This window comes from Lepisosteus oculatus, chromosome 1 (genome assembly GCF_040954835.1).
Source record: "Lepisosteus oculatus isolate fLepOcu1 chromosome 1, fLepOcu1.hap2, whole genome shotgun sequence".
Classification (NCBI taxonomy): Eukaryota; Metazoa; Chordata; class Actinopteri; order Semionotiformes; family Lepisosteidae; genus Lepisosteus; species Lepisosteus oculatus.
The window spans coordinates 58,883,793-58,901,411 of NC_090696.1; the positions used below are offsets into that span (position 1 = coordinate 58,883,793).

At 37.2% G+C, this 17,619-nt stretch overlaps 1 protein-coding gene across 2 annotated transcripts in view; it reads left to right on the forward strand.

The window, feature by feature from the left end:
• sh3gl2a (SH3 domain containing GRB2 like 2a, endophilin A1) overlaps positions 1 to 17,619 on the forward strand; it is a 96,776-nt gene that overhangs the window by 65,732 nt on the left and 13,425 nt on the right. For both annotated transcript variants that reach the window (XM_015345275.2, XM_015345276.2), the window contains exons 2-4: positions 6,922 to 6,990; positions 10,747 to 10,819; positions 15,522 to 15,665. In XM_015345275.2, coding sequence (XP_015200761.1) covers positions 6,922 to 6,990; positions 10,747 to 10,819; positions 15,522 to 15,665 — 286 coding nt within the window. The remainder of the gene's footprint in view (positions 1 to 6,921; positions 6,991 to 10,746; positions 10,820 to 15,521; positions 15,666 to 17,619) is intronic.

The window sequence follows — 17,619 nt, forward strand, 5'->3', positions numbered from 1 at the left end:
CGGTACAGACTCCACAAAGATCTCCCCCACACACCAGTATAATTACTTCTCATTCTAGGATGCACAAAATGAAGCCCCTTCATGCCTTCTTTGTTCTTTTAACACGTTTTACTGAATTCTTCAACCCATTTTCTTGGTGGTGGTATCAATCAAATGAGAACATTTTTTTATTTACCAGAACGATCTTTACATTATTGCATATCTTGGAAGAAAAAGACTTTGACTACAAGAATTTCACTCAGTCCACTATTTCTAATTTATTTTGTTCACTGGCCTTGTTCACTTGCTTTACAGATTGTATTAATACTCAGTGAAAATAGTTTAATGATTGGATATTGTTTAATAATGTTCTGAATTCTTTGTTGGTGATGTTTTGTTTTGTTGGATTGTTGTGTCAGACCCCAAACAAATTTCTCCTAGGGGATAGTAAAGCTTGAATAGAATTTAATACTTAACATTGTTGCAGTTTTTAAAGTTATTTTCGATGGTCTTTGTCACATTTGCTAAAGAGGCTAATCCTCCGAGAGGCGATTTTGAATGACTGGAAGATATATAAATGTCATGGAATTATACTTTGTACATTGTACTAAGTACATTGCTACCCAGAGGTCCATAGAATGGTTTACAAAGCACTTTGCTCCAGTGAAAGTAATTCTTAACCTCTAAAGGTGCAAATTTAGCAAGAGATGGTATAGTTATGTAAAAGGCAACTACACATTTCATCACATTCACGTTTTTAAGAATTTGTACTGGATTATTGATAGCACAAAGCTTTGAAATTGGTCCTTTGTACATCACATCTGCTTCCAGATTGTAACTCTCTGAGAAAATGTAGGCCACACAAAGTAATGCTAAGTGTTCTAGTGATGTTCTTCTGGTACCCACACACTGTAGGTAGGTTTTTATTTGTAGTGACCTGAAAAGCATGGATATTGTCACTTCATATTTATAGAATCCCTGACTAAAGCTAAGTGCAGTACTGAAAGACAGCAAGGATTATTTCTCAAAGCTTATAGAGTAACTTCATAAACATGATGGACACATGGTTGTTTTTAATGTGGTATGTTGACACACAGGTTTAAACCACAGTATATGTTTCTGTTTTCATTACCAAGATCTATATCTTTAAGGAGAAAAATATTAATCAATGTAAAAGTGTAATGATGCCTCTTATGTGGAGCAAAAATTAGCTTTCAAACAGTGGTGAATACCTTTGTGTTTTTTTACAGTAGGGCACTGTATACAAAGTCAACAGCTATACCCTCAACCTTTAAGTATCATAGTGATGACCAACTTTCATCATTGTTTAATTATTTGCAATGGAAATAAAGTTTTTTTCAGTGGTTATTGTTTGCTGCTTTTACAAAATTAAGGATGGGAAGTGATGAAAGCTGTTCATGTTGCCATGGAAATCAATCTTTCTTCTCTGAGCTGTGGGTTAAAAGTACTTGGTTTAAATCTTGGGCTTTCATCTGTTCTGCCAGTTCCATTTTACAACTGGACATCAACAGTATAAAACTGTCCTGCATCTTTCCTTTTACAAAAGTTATAGTATTTACCCCATAGTTGCTCAAAAACTGTTTTTGTTTTTATCTGTAAGAACATATAGTAGTGCTTTGAGTCTGCTTTTGAAGTAACACTAAGAAAAGCTCTTGCTTCATTTTATATGATACCCCGATTATCTTTCTATCCTTGCTTTAATTCAACAAACATGTTTTAGAGGTCCTGAGACCATTGGTTAATTTTCAGCCTACGTGTGGTTGCAAATCACCCTGCAACTCATAACTGGCGACTGATAAAAGCTAGGCAGGTGTGAACCTAGCCAGTACCTGGATGGGAGACCTCCAGAGAAAGCTAAGGTTGCTGCTGGAAAAGGTGTTAGTGGGACCATTAGGGGGTGCTTGCCCTGCATTCTGTGTGCGTCCAAATGCCCCAGCATAGTGATGGGGACACTATACTGTCAAAAAGGCACTGACCTTTGGATGAGATGTAAGACCAAGGTCCTGAGTAGTGGTATTTCCCTAGTGTTCTGGCCAAATTTTCCCCCTGGCCTTTACCAGTCATGATGCTCTAATATATACCCATCTATGAATTGGCTTCATTACTCTGTTCTCCTCCCTACTGATAGCTCATGTGTGGTGAGCGTACTGGAACACTATGGCTGCCGTCACATCATTCAGGTGGGTGCTATACATTGGTGATGGAGTGGTTAGTCCCCATTACCTGTAAAGTGCTTTGAGTGAATTATCCAGAAAAGCACTACAGTATATAAATGTAAGGAATTATTATTAATTATAATTTTGGCTTGCTCGGCTGAACCTTCCCTATGGCCAAATAGAGGACTTATTTTCCATATCATTAATTTACTGTTAAGTGAGCAGTTTATGCTTGGTTTTCCCATAGGGAAAAAAAAGTCCTCGTCTTCACTGTCTGACTTTTTTAAAAAACTTTTGCCTGCCTTGGGGCTGCTTTACCAATTTATTTTTAAAAAATCAACCATAAAAACAGTGAATGAAATCCTCCATAGAACACTTGTGGATATGACATTATTCCGGCTAATTAATGTTTTGCACATATTTAATTTTGATCATTTCAGCAAGAGTGTCTGGGGTTAGACCTTCACTTCGCATCATATGACTCACTTTCTTTCTGCAAGATAGAATGGCAATTATAGTACAAAGTATTTAGAAAAATATAGTAGCTCTGCTTCTTCTTTTAGATGGGTTTGATACACGTCTGTGAGGGAAGTATACAGTATATGAAATGGGTTTTAATTGACATCCGGTGAAACACAACCCAACGGATTTTGAGTTAATTAAGAAGTCGATTTTGATTTCACTTTCAGTTGTAATTATTCTTGGCAGACGCTTTGTATCAGTCAGAATTTTAAGTGATTTGTTTTTGCAGATATGATTACAGTTTAATATATGTAGTCAAATTTAGTTAAATGATAAGGCACTGGAAAGTGCAGATACAGTTCAATTAGTTGCTGTTAAGTCGTGGCTCTGAACTGGAAAGGGCCATGGATGTAGGATAGGCTGAGGAGTCCACCTGCGTGATCCCAGTGAAGACAAGACCTGGGGATGCTCTGTGCATGCGGAGAAAGAATGGACAAAAAAGGAAATGTTAAATAGGGGAGGGAAAACAGGGTGCTGCTCAGCAGAAACAAGCATGGAAGCTATGTGGCCAGGCAGGTCAGGAAAACCTGGAAGTTGCACAGTTCTGCTGGTCTGGTTGGTCACTGTTCAGACATAATAAGAATGGAAAGTACAGCGATCCAGCTGGCAGTGTGGCTCCATCTCAGGATTGGGTTTATTTCAGGTGCAGTCCTTTTAGGTCAGACAGACAGGTTCGTGCTAAGAGCACTTCCCTAATTCAGTAGGAAGCTCAATGATGGAGCACCTGACTGTGCACAGAACTGGGCTGAAGTAACTTGGAGCTGATGAGATTGCCAAGTGAAGGTAGGTGGCATAGATAGCCAGCCCAAACAAGTTATCACATCACCGGGATGTGTTTGACTCCATGTGCGAACACAGCCTGTTGTTGTGGAGACCGGAGGCTACAAACTTTGGCACGTCTGGGCGTGACAGTTGCACACTTCAGTATACAGTACCTAAAAGAGTGGTGAACTTTAAATTCTAAATTATCTGTTGAAAGAGCTGTTTTGTAGGATAACATTATAAAATAACTGTTTTTCTGTATGTAATACATACAGAAATTACAAATGTAGTTTACTTACCAATAGTGCCCATTGGCTCTGGCAAAAAGAGATTTATGCAGACAGTAGTTCATGTCTGAGTTATGTATCAGATTCCTCTACTCCACATTAAAAATAGCAATTCCAACTTGCCAACCTAAGAATTATGAGATGGGTGTTTAGAAGCAAGATAAATGAATCATGGTGAATTTTAAAACAAATCTCATAACTTCACTGTACTTATATAGGATGTGTTATATTTTTAAAAAGTTCTCTGTTTATACTATCAGGATAATTGTTTCTTCAGTGATACACTGACATGGAATAAGCTCTTACTACAATGAACATTGATTGATTGCCATACAGAGGTCTTGATAGACTCTTAATGTTGGTGCTATGGGAGACATAGTGTCTGTGATTTACGAAACTCCAGGTTTTCAGGGTCATTGAAGAACAAGCAATCAGAATCAAGTCACGTGTTCCCTAGTTGTTTGAGTACACATTGTACAGGCACAGTTCCATGATTACAGCTGATGCTATACCAATTTAAGAAGACATGTGGGAAACCTGCAATTTTGTGAGACAGCTGTGAGTGCCTCCCTCTGATTTAATAATTCCTCTTTCAGATGGACCTCCCACTTCTAGTCTCAGAGGTCTGAGGATGGTCTAATGGCAGAGAGGTTTTTCTCTGATTGTAGAAGCTTTGATTACTGAATGCTCCCTAGGATATGGAATGTTACAATTTAAATGTGAGATAAACTTTTCTAGTTCAAAATGGCTTTCTGTTCTTTATATCAAATTCCCCCCAGAACAGAACTTCTAAGCTTTCAAAGAGACTAACCTTTCTAAGTAGTTTCCCAGCAGAACAGATATATCACCACACAGGCTAGTTTACAGCACCTGAAGGCTTTTCTTAGAGATTTTCCTTGTTCAGAAAATTTGGAAGCATGATGTTTTTCATTGCTCTCCAGTGGTTCCCTCTTATTTCTTTAATTTATCATTCAAGTTCTATAAAAACAGAGATGTTTTCACAAATAAAGGTTAGTAGTTGTTTTTACTTTTTCAATTTCATGCTCCCAAGTCAGTAAATCCCAAGAGGGACTTGAGGTTGTTTTTTCAAGCAGGGAAAGGTAAAGATACTAGAAAGACCTATATTGAGTAGAGCCGGTTTCTGTTTCCATGGCAACAGGTTGCTAGGAATGTTAGGGATTCCATGCGATGACTGAAATGGGGAAATCTGTGTGTGGGCTGGAAAACCAGCTGATGTCAAAACACACTGAGATGATTGAGCTTTATTTGAAAAAGGCAGTACTTGAACTTACTTCATTTCTGTTCATATGCTTAAAAATAATGTGTTTTAAAGACATTGAAAGGAAAGAGCTTGATATAGTGTTGTGACAGTCAGTACTGCTGCCTCCCAAGTCTTGTGTCCTGGGTTCGATTCTGCACTGTGGTGACTTCTATGTCACCACATGTTCTGCATGTTCTCCCCATGTTTATGTACAGTAGGTTTTTTGCAGGGTGCTATGGTTTTCCTCCACCTCCCAGCGACATGTTGGCTTGGTTCATCAGCCTCTCTCACTTTTCCCTATGTAGCATGCCTTGTGATAAATTGGTGTCCTGCTTCCTCCCACCTTGCATCCTATACTTATGTGATGGATTCCCCGTCACCTGCCACTATTTCCATGAATGAGCTGCTTTGTGATAATGGCCAGATAAAATGTTTTTCACTTTGAAGTGTCTTAGATCACCTTCATCTGGCATCAAAGGTTGTTAAATCACACCCTACAGCAGCAGCTACCCCAGACTCCTGCCTTCCACTCCCAGTGTGTCACTCTGCCAGCGTCGACTGGCTCATCTGCTTAAAAATTAGATGTCGTCTACAGTAAGTTGCATTCAAGCGCAAGGGTTCTGATGGGTCCCAGTTTTGGTCCCATGCTTGGGTTATGACGTGGTCCAGTGTACTATTTGGTGAACTAAAATGGCAGATTTACATAACCTGTGCTTTTGGGGAAACTGAGAAAGATAATGCCAACCTACTTTGGGGGTGGAGTGGTGAGATGTTCTTTGGTGAGAGACCCCTGTGCTGTAAAGGTGTAGTAAGGCTTCTAACTTCAGAAAACAAGGTCCTTTTCAGATAGAGAACGGGTGGAAGAAAGAGAGCCTAAAAATCTGGTACAAGGCTTTGGGTTAATTTAATACAATTTATTTAGTAGTCATGGGTATAGCTGTTCCTTCACAACAATGGGAAACTGTGCTTACTGACACATTATTAGCAGGATGGAACCATGGTCTTAAATAATTATTGCCACGAAATACACTGTACTTAATTCAATAACTGATTAATTATAAATGCTAATGGCAGATTGAATGTAAATACTAATAAGTATCTGCTTGAGTTGAAATTGCATGACATCACCTGTCAATAGTTTTGCTTTTTTTAAAGCAATTAAAAGAAACGAAGTGGGAAATTAAAGAAAAGAAGTAACAGATATTATTTTTGAATGTGAAACGTTCTCATGATAGGTGTAAACCATAGTAGTAGTGCATAGTAGTAGTGCACAAGGTCATGTCCATACAGTAATATTCAGTAAGTATTCATATGTGCTGAATATCTAATTGAGGTTATGACCTCAAAACTGAGGTAGATGACTCTCAGCTAGAGATAGGTGTTTAAACTTTCAGTCCAAATTCCACATCTTCTGAACAATAAAAGAAAGAGCACAGAAAATATTTTAGTACAGTAGGCAGCAAAGTGTATGAAGTCAGTTAATATGCACAGTAAACCACAGAGGTTAAGGTATCAATTGCTCACTTCAAATGTGGTTCACATTTTTTTTTCTCCTGAAGCACACAGACAAAAGTGACAGCATTTCCAAGTGTAATAAAGACAGTTTAGACTACAGTGCTGTTGGATGAGAGATATATGTATTCCAAAGCCCTTAACTAAATACACATTGTGAACTTTACATTCAGCAGAGCTTCCCTTACTTAGCCAATTTGAGGAGCTGCAGTTAGATGTAAAATGCTGATCTATTATATCACTTCAGGCTAGAGGAGCTGTGCTTTTGAACTTCAAATCTACAGTATATTACTGAATAAATCCTGCAGAAGTTTGATCTAATACTCAGGACCTTAAGTATCACGGCTTACTGTATTTCTTTCACTCACCTTTAACCCTAACTGTTTGAGTCTTAAATGCATTTTCTTTTTTCTTCTTGCAGAAAGTGAGTGAGAAGGTTGGTGGAGCAGAGGGAACCAAATTAGACGATGACTTCAAAGAAATGGAAAAGGTAAGATGCCTTTTCCCCCAATCATTTTCGATAAGAAAGTGGTAATCCCATTTTTCTTGCCAAAGGAACAATTTATTATTAAGTATTCTGAGCTACATACCAATGTGAAATAGTGTTGCTAAGTGCTCTGAAACAATCGGCAAAGTGTTTAGGTAGAATACATTTGGGTTTAAGTTTCTGATGTTAATAATAATAATAATAATAATAATAATAAAAAACTTTATTTTATATAGCGCCTTTAAAGGTGGCTTCTCAAAGCGCTTTACAGGATGACAATAAACAATAAATAAGAAGACTACAACAATAAATAAGAAAATTTCACAAGATAGGACACAATAATTACAACAATACAACAATAATAATAGAGGAGACCGTGGAAGATGGTATTAAGAAGAGCAGAGGGGTGAAGAATGGAACCAGTTAAGTAAAGGCTTTTCTGAAGAAGAAGGTTTTGAGTCTGGATTTGAAGGAGTTTAGAGAAGGTGACTCTCTAATATCCTTGGGCAAAGAGTTCCAGAGCTTGGGGGCATAGCAGGAGAAGGCCCTGTCGCCCATACAATGTAGACGGGCTTGGGGGACAGTAAGGAGGATAAGACATCCCTTTCTGACGAATGTATGATTTCAGAATGGATTCTTGTAGTCCAAAATGACATTTAAATGGACATTTAAATCAAATATCACCTTCTTATTCATGCTGTGGGTATGCAATCAGATTTGCATAGCCTATAAGATGCGTGCTCTTTGCATTAATTTGTTTATTAGTATTTATTTTATAAGGAGTTAACCCAACAGGCCTTCCAAGTAGCTCCTGTTGGTAAAGGTGATCTCCCAAGGGCAGAATGTGCTCTGTGATCACGGGTTTGAACCTGGGTTACATCACTAGCTGACTGTTATTGGGATTCCCTTAACGCTGGTGTGCAATTGGCTAAGCACCACTGAGGATAGGTTGGGATTAGTCATCTATGGCTCTGTTGGCTTTTAGCAACAGAGTGACAGAAGGTGCTATCAGTCAGGGTCGAGCCTTTTTTCCATTTGGCACTGAACCTCCAGTTTGAGCTGTGCAGACTGTGATGTGTTAAAAAATGAGCGGCTGGGGGAGTCAGCTTACACTTCCTCATTTTCCTGTATGTGTGATCACAGAGATTGGAGCCGTGAGATGAGATGTGAAAAACACACATTTACTCTTCCAGATTAGCTGGGTATCACAAAAAATAATCGGCAATTCTACATTTAAAAAGAAACCAGCATCTAACAAACTCAGTCTTTGCATTTATGTTTAATTTTCCTCACCGGAAAAAAAGACTTCGCATTCATAGTGGCTCCAGTTGTGAAACTGCTATATTGAATTACTTATTAAAGTACTGTATATTAAGGCATATTCTAGTGTTAATCTGAGATCTTTTACTTTGAAAATTCACTGTTAACTCTTTGCTAGACATTCAATAAATCAGCTGAATTGTCTCCAAATATTTTTAAGACTGGAACATTTTACAGTCTAAAAATACTTTTTTTTAAAACTTGAGAGTATGTCATACAGTTTGTAAATTCACAGTGGTCCAAACCAAGATTAGGGTTATATTTCATTGTTGTCACAAATTTTGAGGTAATTTGCTTTTTTTATGCTTTTAGGTTTTCGATTCCTGACATTTTGTATTTAGTCACTTCCAAAAGGTCAGCTTCCCTTCAGGGCAGCGCTGGTGTTTCCTCAAGGGCACTATCTGTCTGATGTCACTCATAGCTACAGGAGAAAATGGTAGCTGCTGGCTACCATTTAAAAAAATATTCCTACAGAAGCTGCGATAGACTTGGAATAAACAGCAGGCGCAAGAACACATCTCTCCTGCTCTTAAAGAAAATTTCACAGTTCAACTCTTAAACGTAATTGGTTTTTTAACCTAACGCTCAAATCTTGACTCAATTCGGACAATCAATACAATATTTACAGACATGCTACTTAAACAATTATGGCAACACACAATGAATTATAACAGTATATCTTTTAGGAATTCAGCTACAATTAAATGTGTTGTGAGAAATTTCTGTCATCTGAAATGTTACAAAATACTGCACTGCAGTATGGAGTTAGGTATCTTGATTGACAGATCATTATGGCTTGTTCTTCACTGGCCATCCACTCAGGTTTCACAGGGAAATTACATTACGCTTAATTAAAGCCAGTTTCCAGCCAGAGTATCAGAGTATCAGATTGCCACCCAGAAGTGTTTCAAGGAAACCAGGACTCCTGTAATATTTGTTCAGTCACTCATCTTACTAGGGGGAAAAAAGAGAAAACCTCTCAGTGCCAATTTAGGGATCTTTTTTGTTTAGTGGGAATAAAAATATAAAGAAAAAAACAGACATTTTACCTGTGAAAACAAGCTAAGGAACCAATATTGGAATATCCTATACTGTACATTTTGAATTCAAGGCACTTAGAGTTTAGTTTATCCTTCCTTATAGCACCTGCGTTTCAATGAATACAAGGGTGCTACCAAAACTAGTGTATGGTAGATCATTTTCTCTTTTAAGTAATTTTAAGTTTAATCACTTAAAAACAGTCTTTTTTAGTAAAATAGTAACTTTTAGGAGAAATTCACTTGCTCAGAGTATCAGATTTCACTAATGTGGAGAATAAGCATACAGCAGTGTATTAATACTTGGGATAATGAATGCATTGTGAGTCCCGAAAAAATTAAAGATTACTTACAAAAATTAATAGCTACTAATACAGTACATTAATAGATTATCTCAGCGAGGAAAACACGTGGGACTGCAAAACATACAGTGGTTACTGTAATGAATTCCAGGAATCAGTGTCAAAGAAAACGATCAAAGAGTCAAGCCAGAGGAGTTGACAAAAACACGAGGGCAACAAGCCAAAGACCAGACTAGGGAAAAAACATCAGAAACGGGCAAGTGCTGACTCAGAGTTAAGGTTAAGCGAGGCTGAGTAAACTTAAGGTTGGCAAAAAGGGAATAAATACCCCCAGGTGAGCAGTGTTTAGTTATGGACCAGTGGGCACAAACACCAACCTGATCGTGTTGTTACGGCAACGGGCAGATTGGATGAATGATTTGATGATTGCCCACCTGCTGCGGTGTAACTAGAAATGGCACTCATCTGACCATGATCATTACAAATGACATGTTCGTTTTCAGTAATGAAGTCAGTCATTTTTTTATTGCAAACAGGTGTGCTTGTAGAAAACCTAGCAGACATCATTAGATTGTGTTTGTGCTGATCCGTTTTATATTGCAGTGAAGGTGAAAAAGAAGAGTGAGTCTGATCTTGAGGCTTTGATCCCAGGACCAGAATTAAGTTATGAATGGAGTATATTGGCAACATATGTACATTGGATAGCAGAGGGTAAATATCAAAAAGGTTCACTAGCTCAAATAAATCAGTGAGCTGCCCATGGAAACTGCTTGAAAAGTGGTGGCCCGAAAATTGAACTACTGTTTGGCTGTAAACATGTAGGAATGGGACTAAGGATGAGACATAGGTTTCCAGTATTGATTGCGTCAAAAACGCAATACATGACATGAAACCTAAGCGCTAGTGCCAAGAATTTTGGTGTTTTGATATGTGTACTGGATTTTAAAAACTACAGATTTTACAAAATCAAAAAGAAACCATAATTTCATCGTGGTCTTTTCTTACTGGGATGAGAAACCAAATACAAGTGCATATACAGTATGCAGTGTTTTCTAAGATTTTTCTTAATGTTTTTTTTTTCTTCTGTGGAATCAATTTAGAAAGTCGACGTTACCAGCAGGGCTGTTTTGGAAATAATGACCAAGACAACCGAGTATCTCCAGCCAAATCCAGGTAGGTGATGCTCACTGGCTGTTGTGTGTGACTCAGGTGGGTGCAGCACTTCAGGAGAGGATCGAGTGGATCCCTTCCTACTGTACTTGCAAAGCATTTTGGGATCCTTTGGGATCAAAAAAAGTGTTAGATAATGCATTTCAAGAAATGATGTCAATTTAAGTTTCTAAAGCTGTTTACAGCAAGCTTTGAGTTTAAAAAAAGCCTTGAACATTAGTTCAAGACATGAAGCAAATTTAACAGAATTCTCTATTACAAAAGATCTTACCGGCACACTGCAATTTTCAAAATTCCCTTTAGAATCTACACAAGGACAGGCTATACAGAAGTTTTTTGTGTGTGTGTCTGCTTCATTATGTTTTTGGTGGTGTGATACAGAAATTATCTCTCTATGTTACAGCTGCTTACAAGTAATAATAGAGAGGATTTCAGTGTACCTCCAATGAATTTAATAAACAAAACCCAAATTTTACAGTTCCCCCACACAAGGCTCTCTCTCAGCATAATAGGCATTTTCATGTTTGGAGTTAATAGAGCTTCTCACAAGTCTATCAACAGCTGAGATACAGCAGTTCAACTGGACTATTTATCCACACTAATACAGTAAAGCTGTCTGCTCAAGAGAGACTAAGTACTGCATAATCTAATTTAAATAAGGGCATGGTTTGTTTAGTTTGTGTGAGGTTCTTTGGTTGACACAACAGGCGAATACCGACTGGAAAATTTATGTAATGTTTAGTTTGCATCCCAATCTTATAAAAAGAGTTTTTAAACCTGCTTAGGGGAACATCACAGCCTGTAATCAAAAAGTCAAATTGTAATAGAACCACTTCTGCCATTTTGGATGAATATCAGCATTCCACAACAATTTTTAATTCACTCTGTGAAATCTGGTAGAATAACACTGAAAAAAGAACGTGATAAAGATGAATCTGTTATTGTGATACATCTGGTCCATACTTTATTATGGAAGATATTGCGAAACTTTCCAAAATTTCATTTTAGAATCACAAGTTATTTTCCCTTTAACTGCATTATTTTGAATTGCCAGTTTTCATTGTAGCACATCAGCAGAAGATGAATGAAGGAGCAGCATTGAAATTTAACCAGAGCTTTATTAAAGACACAAGAGATATTATACTACAATGACAGGAATCAATGTTTTTCTTCTGTAGCCCAGCACACAGTCTCTCCTGACAGCTCCAGAAGTGCACAGCCTTTAGAGTCATAATCTGTCTTTATTTCAAGATAACCACGATATACAGTACATACCGTGTACTATTAACATGAAAAATGTCTTGCCTTGTTTTTCATTTCTGTCCTGTATTAAATAGTCTAGATACTGTATAAAGTAATTTAAGTTTGTGATATTAAAACTATGGTAAGACATTGGATCTCATTATATAATACAGTACAGTATGTACTTGAAAATGGCTGGTTAGGAGTTGATGTGTACTGTATGTTAAGGCATTGTATTTCGTGATATAACAGTACACGTTCTGCATACTAAAACAAATGAATTAAGTATTTAGGAAATAAAGAACTATATGGTAATATTAATAACTCCTACATATTGTAAAATATGGTTAATGTAGCAATACAGTGCCTAGATACAGTATAGAACTTAAAAGTACAAGAAGAAAATTTATTGGGAAATGAGTGGGTTACCTAAAATGACCATAGAGTGATCCAAAAACAGTCTGGATAGATTTTTCCATCCATTCAACCATGTTCTAACCACTTCTTCCGATTTAGAGTCTCAGGGAAGCCAGAGCCTATACCGGCAAGCAAAGGGCACAAAGCAGGATACACCCCGGATGGGAAGTTCTAGTCTGTTACAGAGCACACACAGATACATACACAAACACAGACACATACTGTACACACTCACATCAGGACCAATTTTCCCAGAAGCCTATTAGAGCATGCTGAGTATTATATATTGAAAATAATTCTATTGGACTTTATTGTTAACCCTAATGCAGGGGTGTCAAACCCTGGTATTGGTAGACGGGTGTTGTCTGTGGTTTTTCATTACAACTCAGCTCTTAGCTCTAAGCGGTTACTTTCTAATTACTTGGTAAGATAAGTAGTTACTGGTACTGCAAGTGGTTACTGGTGGCAAGTGCCAGCTAACTAGTTGCAAGTTATAACTGGTTATACCTTGCAACTGGTTACTTGCTTAACTGAAGCCCTTCTCCCAGCTCTTCAGGTACTTCTGCTTTAAAGAGATCTTGAAAACATATACTGTAGACACCCTCCAGGACCAAAACAGGAGCCCTAATCCATTGTCTTAGGAATGCCCAATCTTCACTTCACAAGCTCAATGAATTGTACAAATAGTGAGTACTATTTTTAAAACAGAGTGAGCATTTTTTTTCTGATGTTTATGTCAGTGCAGGGGAGAGGGATAATAAAAAAACTGTTAGATGACAATAGAAAAAAAAGTAGCTTAAGAGACTCTGCGGCAAGGCTTAGGGAGGTGTTTTTTGTGTGTTTTTCCTTTGCTAAAGAACTAAGAAAGACATGAATGATGGTACTGTACAAATTTTGTCCATCTTTCATTTGTAACTGAGGTTTATCCTACTTCATTCCTGACTAAATTGATTTTCTGACTCCATTTGACCGTACAACAGTTTTTGTTGTCAACAGTTGCCACAATTGTGAAGGACTTTTTTAAAACTGTTAATTACAGTTCCCTTCTTTATTAATGAAAATGTCTGTGTATTGCTGGTGATTAACTATGCTATTCAAGATTTCTGGCATACATTAGACACACCTCTTCTTTTTTGTAAACAATATAGATCTGCTCAAAAGGTACTGTATTTTGTTTAAGGCCTGAAAGACACATTCATCATCTCATGAAACGGAGAGAAAAATCATTACAAGTGTTGTTTGTGGTGATTTCTTACCTTTTGATGTTTAAAGGCTCTTACTGTCTTTGTACACATTATCAGGACAGCAGTGGTTGATGGTCATAGAGAAATGAAATTCAAATGATCAGCACTATCAGGTAGAACAATATTTTCTTTATTTTGTTTGACCATTTTTTCTTGGGAATTACCTGGGAATTCCTGAATATTCAAACTATCCATGTCTCTAAAATAGTGAGAAATCTATAATTTCATTTATCTCTACCAGCAAATTAACTGTTTTGTTTACTATGACCATTATTATATTTCCATCTGATGCTCAAAGTTTTTACACAGACTTTCAAATTCAGACCACAAACATTTACAGTGCAGTTCAGCCTTGAGTTTCCTTTTCATGCGTCAGAAGATGCTGTTTTTTTTGCTTTCTCAGCTGTTCCAAGTCAATGAATCCAACTTTTATCTTCTAAAAATATTTGTTTTCTGTTGTCTGTAAAGAGTCATTCTAGCTCTAAAACACTGATGTCAATAAAGGCTAATGATGTGGAACACATTGAATTAAAAATGTTTGTTACTCAGAACTTATGTTCTAATGTCCTTATAAATACATCTATATATTTATCATTTCAAGCTGTTCCTCATTACAAATATTACTTCAAATGCTAACTTGAAAACTAGGTAATATTCTTATGAAAAGGCCATATTTTTGTTTGCTCAGTTAAGTTGGAGATTCCAATATTTTCAGGATTCTGTGAACTGAAGAAATGATATACATCTGAAAATTTCCAGAAAATAAGCCATTTCATTCCATTTGACCTGTGTTTTGACTCCACTAAAATTTTAAAGTTGTTCTACAAGAGAGGAGATGTCAGTTGGTTCATGGCTGTAAAGAAATGTTATGCTTTTGTTTCCAGTAATACTGTATGTTTTACTTTGTATGTCATGTACTGAGAAAATGTTGACCATGTAAAAATTGAAATTCTATATCTCTTAAATACAAACTCACTAGTAAAGTCTTCTCGTAAAGACACAATGTAAAGGTTAATGAGAATCAAAGGCAGTTTCAGTGATTGATGTCAGGTGGAATAATCCATTTTAGTGTCTACACTGGAAACGAGATTCCAATTGCTAGCATGTTGTTTGTGGTGATTTGACAGATACAGGGATCTTAAACAAGTGTGTGAACTTGCATTGATTTGTCTTTCACCTTTATCAAACTGCCATAATTGAAGATGTGCCAAGCACACAAATTGCACAATTAATCAACTCAGACCTGAAGTCTCTCCCACATTGTTTTTTTTTCTGAATTATCCCTGTTGTATAAGCTTTCAGGGGATTGGGGATGTTGACCCTTTAAATTTGAGATTTTTACCTTTTCTTTAATGCTTTTAATTCTTTAAATAGTCTGGATTGTTCCACCACATACAGTATTTGGAGGCAGTAAGGTGATGTTGAATGTAGGTTTATGGATTTATACTGTAATTTATAATTGTGAGGTTATAATCCAGTATCCTGGACCAAGGTTTAGTACCTTACTCAGATTGCTTGAGCAAAATTCCTACCTGTATAAATGGTTACACATGTAAATCACATTGAATAAAAGTATTTAAATAATAAATTGTAGTTTAATTACTCTTTACCTTAGATGAGGTTGTTTTGTCTAGGGATTCGTAAATGTATCTGATCAGAACATCTCATAGTATCAGGCCAATAGTAATGTCTGGGATGATATGTGGGGCAGATCGCTGGGGTAACAATGATGTTTCCTTGTCCTTGAAAGATGAGAATGTGAGGATGACCACGTTTCCACTGTCCTTCTTCTCACCCGTCAGCATCTAGAGCAAAGCTGAGCATGATCAACACCATGTCCAAGATCCGAGGCCAGGAAAAAGGTCCTGGGTATCCACAGGCCGAGACTTTACTGGGCGAAGCCATGCAGAAGTATGGCAGAGAACTTGGGGAGGAGTCCAATTTCGGTATGTGGGAAACCTGACTGTTTTTTATTTCACTTCTCTTTCACAGTCTGCACCCTGAGCTTGTGCCAAGCTCACAAATATTACACCATATGCAAAATAAGTAGAATAATATGTGGAATGTTATCAGTCACAAGGAATGGAAGTTTCGCTTTTATGGGTGTCAATTATACACAATATTTCCACTAAAACTTTAGAGAAAAGCCTATTTTTAGTACAAACAGCGGGCAATGTATCTACCAGATTTCAACAATTATTTTGTCTTTTTTTTAGTTGTAGTTTGAACTTTAACACTGTTAATCTGCATTCATTTCTTAAGTGAATCCCATTTTTGGCACTATATATTTGTTAAGGCAAACTGGTTCTTTCACCCTCACTATAAGGGAGGTAGTAAAATAAACTAAAAATGCAAAAAGAGTGGGAAGGACTGGTAGTTGGATAATTGATAAGATCATCATTTCAATTGCGCTTTGATGCATCAGAACTACACCCTGTTGGAATAATATGAGCCTGGTCAGTACCTTGATGGGAGACCTCCTGGGAAAAACTAAGGTTGCTGCTGGAAGAAGTGTTAGTGGGGCCAGCAGGGGGTGCTCACCCTGCGATCTATGTGGGGCCTAATGCTCCAATATAGTGATGGGGACACTGTACTGTGAAAGAGTGCTGTCCTTCGGATGAGACGTGAAACCGAGGTCCTGACTCTGGTCATTAAAAATCCCAGGGCGTTTCTTGAAAAGAGTAGGGGTGTAACCCCGACGTCCTGGACGGATTTTCCCATTGGCCCTTGCCAATCATGGCCTCCTAATAATCCCCATCTATGAATTGGCTTCATTACTCTATTCTCTTCCCCACTAATAGCTGATGTGTGGTGAGTGTTCTGGCGCACTATGGCTGCCGTCGCATCATCCAGGTGGATGCTGCACATTGGTGGTGGTGGAGGGGAGCCCCCATTACCTATAAAGCGTTCTGAGTGGAGTGTCAAGAAAAGCACTATATAAGTGTAAGAAATTATTATTATTAATAAACTAGTTGCTCAAAGAACAGCTCAGCCAGTACGGAGTGAGAAGAGGCTGAGGGCCATCAGTTTCAATGGCTTTTCTCTAAACACCAAAAGCTGGCAGTCCTGCGAGCATTAGATACAGCTGCCTTCACCCTACGTAATTTATTTGTTAAGGATTTTTATATGAGTAACAGGCCCTGTAGAATATTAACATAAGAAAGGTAACAAGTGAGAGGAGGCTATCTTTCTCATTTGGGTTCTAGTAACTTATTGATCCAAGGATCTGATTGTCATTCATTGAACAGAATACAGAGATGCACTCTCCTTTTTGTAAAGTGTTGACCATATTTCATACAGTGTTTAAGTCATGCCATTTCACTTTATGCAATTTATCTAAACATTTTGTGGGCCTCTTTCATTGAGGAGGAAATTAAGGACTCCAAATAAACATCTAAGACCTTATATTTACTTTTACATTTAAGTGTAAGCACCATATAAGAAGTGTCATTATTCACTAAAAAAACAAATGAAACATTTTCTCCATAATATTTTTATTATGAAGGCTGTGGACTAATTTCAAGATGACATATACAGTAGTTAACGCATTCAAAGAGATTAGAAGCAGGGAACAAGACGATTTAATCAAATTAATAATTCTTATTGGTTTGGTAAGATTATGGGGGGGAAAGAAAACTAAATCTGTCAGCTGGGCAATTTCCAGAAAATAAAGAGTTTGAACCTTAAGCTGAAGCAAGTAATCAGCATGCCATGAATTATAACAGAAAAAGTCAAATTAGAAGCCATAAATGCTGACCCAATATAGATTCATTGTTTGATATACACTCTATGTTTTGCCTCAGCACTGTCCTGAAGATGTAATCTAAGTGAAAATGCAAAGTGAAATATAAAAATGTATGTGAATAGATCTATCTGGCAGTACCACGACAAACTCATTGT